The 8,285-nt window shown below is 31.9% G+C and overlaps 1 protein-coding gene across 1 annotated transcript; it reads right to left on the reverse strand.

Annotated features, from left to right (window-relative positions):
- Window positions 1-538: 538 nt before the first annotated feature.
- On the reverse strand, window positions 539-1,027 carry LOC141648870 (uncharacterized). The gene has a single exon (XM_074457579.1). The coding sequence runs from the start codon at window positions 1,025-1,027 to the stop codon at window positions 539-541; it is 489 nt and encodes a 162-aa protein (XP_074313680.1).
- Between the last annotated feature and the right edge of the window lie 7,258 nt (window positions 1,028-8,285).

Raw genomic sequence — 8,285 nt, forward strand, 5'->3', positions numbered from 1 at the left:
ATTATTATTATTATTATTATTATTATTATTATTATTATTATTATTATTATTATAATAATAAAAATAAAAATAAAAATAAAAATAATAAAAATAATAACAATAACAATAATAATAACAATAACATTAATAATAATAATAATAATAATAATAATAATAATAATAATAATAATAATAATAATAATAAAAATAATAACAATAACAATAACAATAATAATAACAATAACAATAACATTAATAATAATAATAATAATAATAATAATTATTATTATTATTATTATTATTATTATAATAATAATAATAATAATAATACTAATAATAATAATAATAATAATAATAATAATAATAATAATAATAATAATAATAACAATAATAATAATAACAATAATAATAACAATAACAATAACATTAATAATAATAATTATTTTTATTTTTATTTTTATTTTTTGGAGAAAGGTCAGCAATTCTCATTAACAAAAAGGAAACGAAAGATTACATCTCGGCCTACTAACTTACATAAACAATATATAAGAGAGGAACCTCAACCTATGAGCAAGCTAAGGAGTTGATCAGTATCAACCCCGCGATTCCAGGCATAAAATCGCACACACACCTCATATTTTATCCTAGCTAGAATCTGAGCAGGTGTATGCCTCACATCGTTAAAAATCCTAGCATTGCGCTCCTGCCAAATGTGATGAATGGTAGCAGCAAGCGCACAACAAGCTAGCTTCTTTTTCCAAAGCTTCCCACGACATAGAGCCAGCTTATAAAGCTCATGCTTCAAGCTCAGAACCCGTCTAGTAACTCCTTGCCAAACCAAAACCTCCTGCATAATTCCATTTGAGAAAGGACAGACAAAGAATAAATGCGGAGTATTCTCAGCAGCTCTGTAGCAGGGGGTACACCTATTCACTATGACCATTCCCCTCTTACAAATATTGTCCACAGTAGCAAGCCCCTGCTGGACGGCCAAAGTGGCAGTGAAAGCATGCTTAGGAATAACAATAGAGTCTAGAATGGGACGCATCCATTTGGGTTCAGGATGCACACCATGGAAACATTTATAAGCCTAATGGAGAGGAAATCTGTTCATAACCATCCAAGTGTGGAAGCAATGTCTAGCTGCTCTTGGAGACCCCATTTTCTGGACAAATTCATCTCTGATTCGTAGAATTTGAGCCCAAAGAGGAGAAACACATGAAGCAGCATCCAGCTCCCAGCAAGATTTGAGCTTGAATATATAGAGAGTGGACCATTGCATCCAGATTGATGTATTTTTATAACAGAGTTTCCAGAACATCTGCAGCAGCAATGCTTTGTTCCAACTGAGCACTTCCCTTATATCCATTCCACCTTGCTGACGAGACCTACAAATTTTGTTCCAACTAAAGAAATACATACGCCTGTTAGCAGCAGAGCCCCAAAGAAACTTCCTGCATTCAGTCTCCAGTGCTTTGACAAATCCTTTAGGTAAGAGCAAACTGGCACACCAATACGCCTCAATGCCAAAAATAACAGAGTTTAGTAAATTCACCTTGCCAGCATAGGATAGCTGAAGACTGGTCCAGTGCCCCAATTTGCTAGTGATTTTTGCAAGGAGAGGTTGAAGAAGGTCCCTAGTGAGCCTGGAGGAGTGTAGGGGAATCCCAAGGTACTTGAAGGGGAAAGTATCTTCAACATATCCAGTATCACCAATGATCAAGGACTTCACATCAGTCCTAACCCCAGCAAAGTATATGTTTGTCTTGCTAGGATTAGGAACCAACCTAGAGTAACTAGAAAAAAGATTCAGACAATGCTTTACAGCCTTCACAGAAGGTAGGTCCCCTCTAACAAAAACAAGCAAGTCATCAGCAAAGATGAGATGAGTCAAATCCAGCTTGACACATTTAGGGTGGAAACTAAACTGTGGAGCCTTCTTGAGCCCTTTAAAAATTCTTGTAAGAACTTCCATACAAAGAACAAATAAGAGGGGGGAGAGAGAGGATCTCCTTGTCTCAAGCCACGCTTCCCTTCAAAATACCCTTCAGTGCTCCCATTAATTTTCAAAGAAAACCTGGTGCTAGTAACCAAAGAAATAATCCAGTCACAAAATTTCTGGGGAATGCCAAACTGTGGAAGAATTGCCTTCAAAAAATCCCAATTTACAGTATCAAAAGCTTTACGAATATCAACTTTGACAACACATCTGGGTGTTTTATATTTTCTGTCATATCCCCGAACCAACTCATTAGCCAACATGGTGTTGTCAAAAATAGACCTGTCAGCAACAAAGGCAGCCTGCTCCAGACCCACAATGTGTGGCATAATTTTATGAAGCCTATAAGTAAAAATCTTACTGATAGTCTTATAGATGGTAGTGCAGCAGGAGATGGGCCGATAATCCATGACAGTGGTTGGGGAGCTCCCCTTGGGGATGAGTGTAATGAGAGTAGAATTCACCTCCTTTAATAATTTTCCAGTCTTGAAAAAATCCAGGATAGCAGCTGTAAAACTATCATGGATGGTGTCCCAAGCATCCTTAAAGAATCCAGATGAATAACCGTCTGGCCCTGGGCTCTTGTTAGCATCAATAGAAAAGAGGGCACTTTTGATTTCATCAGGGGTAATAGGCTCCAAAAGACTGCTACCTTCAGAGGGAGTCAGAATATGTCCATTTGGCATTATGGAAGAGTCAAATTTAGTAACATTTCCAGCAGTCCCCAGCAAGCTGATATAATAATCTAAGAAAGCCTTGGAAATATCAGGGAAAGCAGTGCAAACAGTTCCCTGATTATCCACAACTTTCCTGATGTTAGAAGAGTTTCTTCTAGCAGCTACCTTAGAAGAAAAATATGTTGTACTAGCATCACCCATCTTAATTTCAAAGTCCTTTGCTCTCTGAAAAGCAATACTCAATTCAATAGTTCTAAATTTACAATAATCCTTACTGAGGTTCTCCTCTTCCAGGCAAAGAGCTCTATTATGAGGATCAAGTTGAAGCTTTTCCTGGCAAGTTTGAAGCTGCTGCTGCAAATTTTTCACTTTAGCAGTAATGTTAGCATAGTGCTCCCTATGCAAACCTCGTAAATTTCCTTTTAGCCTTCTGAGATGTTGAACCAGCTTATACATGGCACATCCCTTAATGTAAGTCCCCCATTCAGCATGAACAAGAGGGAGAAATTGCTGATCCTGGCGCCAACAATTGAGGTATTTGAAGGAGTAGTTCTTAGGAAGGGCACTTGCTTCAAGAGTAAGGACCAGTGGGGAGTGGTCAGATATTCCTGCAGTAAGTGCCTCAGCATAGGAATCAGGGAAAGCCAGGAACCAAGGAGCATTAACCAAAGCCCTATCTAGTCTCACCCATTTTCTATCCGCATAATGCTGCTTATTAGTCCAAGTAAAACAGCAACCCTGAGTTCTAACCTTAGCAAGGCCCGCATTGGCAATAGCTTCATTAAATTCATTCATGGCAGCAGCATTTGGGGGGTCAGAACTGATTCTTTCGTCAGTAGTACGCACACAATTCACATCCCCTAAGACAATCCAAGGATTGGTACAACCAACATTACTAACCAAAAAATCCCAGAAAGGTAATCTTTGAGCAGGTTGATTAAACCCATACACAAAAGTAGCCTCTACAACATGAAACCCATGAGTAAGAGAGAGATGAATCAACTGACTGCTGGTGTTCAGCACCTGAACATTTAGAGAGGAGTCCTTCCAAATAATCCAGATCCTACCATTTAGGTGAGAAGAGTAATTGTCCAAAATAAAAAATTGTTTAAACTTCCTTCTCTGAATAGAGATGGCGTTCTTATTCCTGACTCTAGTTTCTACAATACCCATAATATCTAAATGATATTTATTAAAAACAGAAATAACCTCTGATTGCTTTAAAAGCTTATTCATTCCCCTAATATTCCAGACCCCAATTTTCATGGTGAGTGCAGTGGGGGTGGGTCTTCTGCCTCACTAACCTCCTATTCAGCCCAGGTGGACTTAGGGATACTAAGGCCCTGTTCTTTCTAGCTTTTTAGAGTGAATCGAACCGAATGGAGTGAAATGAATCGAATCGAGCCGAATGAATCGAATGGAGTGAATCTGAATGAATCGAATCGAATCGAATCGAATCAATTGAATGGAGTGAGCTAGATCGAATCAATTGAATTGAGTGAGCCGAATCGAATCGAATCGAATCGAATCGAATAAAGTCAATTGAAAGTGAATCGAATTGAAATAATCATATTAATATTAATAATATTAATAATAATAATATTTAATATTATTGTTATTATCAACTATAATAATACTAATATTCATAGTATAATACTATTTATACTAATACTAAAATTTTTAAGAAAAAAATTACAATATTATATATGAATAATCATAAATTATAATAATGAAAAAATAGTAACTTTTTACTAATAATATTCTTAATAACAATAATAAATAATAATGTCAATATTAATTATGATATTAGTAAAAATAGTTGTTTCGAATAAAAACACTCAAGTAAGAATTGCTCGAATCCGGGTCGGGTCAACGCGCTCCTCTCAAACGATGGCACCTCGAACCTATGCTTGCTCTCTCCGGATGGATCTTTTACGCGTAACAAATAGGGCCTCGAAGGGTTCGCAATAGGTCCTTCTCTGATGCCTTACGGTACTGGTGGATAGTTGAGACCTTGCTTGAAGCTAAGGTTTCCGTTCCCTCTCATAGTAGCTCGAGTAGTCTTACTTCTAGAGAGAGGAAGTTGTTGGTGAGAAGTATTTTACCATTGATTGGTCAATAATGAGGTATTTATAGGTTTCTATGTGTACCTCAAATGATGGCTTGGAAAGCATGGTTACCATATTCGCTACGAATACGCCTTACCGATTCGCGATTCGCTTATAGAAAATGTGTTATATGTATTTTCAGTAATCAATTTGATAGAATTCGCTTTTAACGATTCGTGATTCGTAGGGTATCAAGCGAATCTGTAACCATGTTTGCAAGTGTGTTGACTTGTATGACCCTGTATTGGCTAGTGGGTCAAGTCGGTTGAGCGTGCCCCATCAATAATGTTAATAATAAATGTTATTAATTTTAAAAATAATACCAATAATAATTATAATAATAATAATAACAACAACAACAACAACAACAACAACAACAACAACAACAACAACAACAACAACAACAACAACAACAACAACAACAACAACAACAACAACAACAACAACAACAACAACAACAACAACAACAACAACAACAACAACAATAATAATAATAATAATAATAATAATAATAATATTAACATTAATAACATTATTATTCACAACAACAACAACAACAACAACAACAACAACAACAACAACAACATTAACATTAATAACATTATTATTCATTTTAATAATAATATTCATAACAATAATAATAGTAATTATAATAAATAAATTATTAATAACATTATTATTAACAATATTATTAAATATAATAATAATAATAATAATAAAGAATAATAATATTAAAAAAATAGTATTATTGATAACAAAATTAATAATAACTATTAAATTTAACATGAGTAAAGCTGAAATGAGTTGAACTTAATGGAGCCGAATCAATCGAATCGAATCGAATGGAGTGAGTGAAAATCGAATCGAATCGAATGGAGTGAATCGAATCGAATCGAATCGAATGGAGTGAATCGAATCGACTGAGCTGAATCGAATCGAATAGAGTTGAGTTGAACTGAAATGGGCTGAAAATAAGCCAGAAAGAACAGGGCCTAAGTTGAGAAATCACAGAGCCAGGTTTTATTTTGGCATCAACTACAGTAACAATTTCATTCATTCCCTCCGCAACATCTCCCAAAATACCAAACTAGTTTAATGAGACAGGTATTGGATCCTGAGACTGCTGCTCAGTCACCACCTGAATATTAAGGTCCAGCTCTTGACTAGTGGTCCAGGAGCTATTGGGCAGAGCCGAAGCTGGGCATGGAGTCTCAGTCTCAGACAGTTATTATTATTATTATTATTATTATTATTATTATTATTATTATTATTATTATTATTATTATTATTATTATTATTATTATTATTATTATTATTATTATTATTATTATTATTATTATTATTATTATTATTATTATTATTATTATTATTATTATTATTATTATTATTATTATTATTATTATTATTATTATTATTATTATTATTATTATTATTATTATTATTACGGGTTTTCTATCCTATGCCCACTGGGCATAGGTTAAGAAAGCAAAAATAGAAATAATTAAATGTTTTCCTTGGGAAAAAAAGTAAAAGTAATTGTGTATTACAATTTCCCATAAAGACATCATTAAATTCTTTCTATTTTTGGCTTTCTTAACCTATGTCGATTCAATTCAACTCAATCGCCTTAGTTGATTCACTCTATTCGATTGATTCGATTATTTCAGCTCCATTGATTCGATTGGCTCGATTCGATTCTCGCTCGGCTCCATTCAATTCGATTCACTCGATTCGGCTCTAAAAAGCCAGAAAGAACATGAGCTTCAGACTTCTTACAGTTTCCATCTCGATTATATTAAACGAAGATTATATTTATGATAAAGTTGCATTCCATAGTTTGTCATTGGACGTTAGAGTAAGGCAAATGTTCGAGCATGTATCACTTGCATAGAATAGTCAATAGAGCGAGTTTTGACAGCCACCTAACAATTGTATACAGTAATCGTAAATCATAAATTGTAAACCTACACGTGAACTTATTATATAGGGATATAGGCCTGTTTTTTCTGGCTTATTTTCAGCTCACTTTAGCTTAGCTCAGTTCAATTCAGCTTCATTCAGTTAAATTCAGTTCAGTTCAGCTCAGCTCAGCTTCATTCAGTTCAGTTCAGCCCTACTAAGTTCATCACATTTCATTTTTACTTATCTTAAATTTATAGATTTTATTAATATTTTAATATTTATTTATTTATTATTATTATATTAAAATTTTTATATCAATATTATTAATATTTTTATTATTGTTATTAATTAATTAATCATCACAATTATTATTATTATAATGAATATTGTGATTAATCAATAATTTCGATATTAATATATATAATAGAATTATTAATATTCTTATTAATATGAATATGAATATTAATTAAATATAATATTATTAATAACATTGCTACTATTAGTTTTAATAAACTAGTATTATTATTAAAAATATTACTATTATACTTTTATTATAAATACGTTTTTTTCAAATACAAACTTTATTTTTTCACATACATTTTTTATTAAACATTCCATTTAGTACCATTTTTTCTTACCCAAAACCCAACCAAATGAACTTTTAAATCATCATTTTTCCTAAAACTTATTTTAATTGCTCAAATGACAAAAACGATTGATTCCAATTTAACAATTAATAAAGTATTTTACTTTTTTATCAATAATTAATATTATTCGTTGATTTTTAATTAATCGTTCAAAATTTATTTGTTTGTTAAAGATAAAGTTAGGATTTGTTAAATTTTATTTATTTAATTAATTAAATTAGGATTGATGGTGGTTCTTGGTGGCTACTCAAATTAGTATGATACTTACACGAGCTAAGCTTTGAACAACAATTTGGCAAACAGATGCTCCATTATTCCATCTAATTAGGATAGAAAGTGGTTTGTGGTGGCTACCTAAACACTCAAATTAGTATAATTATTAGTATATATATATATTATTATTATTATTAATCTTCTTCTTCTTCTTCTTCTTCTTCTTCTTCTTCTTCTAATAATAATAATAATAATAATAATAATAATAATAACAACAACAACAACAACAACAACAATAATAATAGTAGTAGTAGTAATAATAATAGTAATAATTGTAATATAATAATATTAATAATATTAATGTAATAGTATTAATATTAATAAATATAAATATAATAATAATAATAATAATAATAATAATAATAATAATAATAATAATAATAATAATAATAATAATAATAATAATAATAATTGTTGTTGTTGTTGTTGTTGTTGTTGTTGTTGTTGTTGTTGTTGTTGTTGTTGTTGTTGTTGTTGTTGTTGTTGTTGTTGTTGTTGTTGTTGTTGTTGTTGTTGTTGTTGTTGTTGTTGTTGTTGTTGTTGTTGTTGTTGTTGTTGTTGTTGTTGTTGTTGTTGTTGTTGTTGTTGTTGTTGTTGTTGTTGTTGTTGTTGTTGTTGTTGTTGTTGTTGTTATTGTTGTTATTTTGGTTCAATTCAGCTCCAATCAACTTTAGTTGATTCACTCAATTCATTGATTCGA

Source organism: Silene latifolia, chromosome 3 (genome assembly GCF_048544455.1).
Source record: "Silene latifolia isolate original U9 population chromosome 3, ASM4854445v1, whole genome shotgun sequence".
Taxonomy (NCBI): Eukaryota; Viridiplantae; Streptophyta; class Magnoliopsida; order Caryophyllales; family Caryophyllaceae; genus Silene; species Silene latifolia.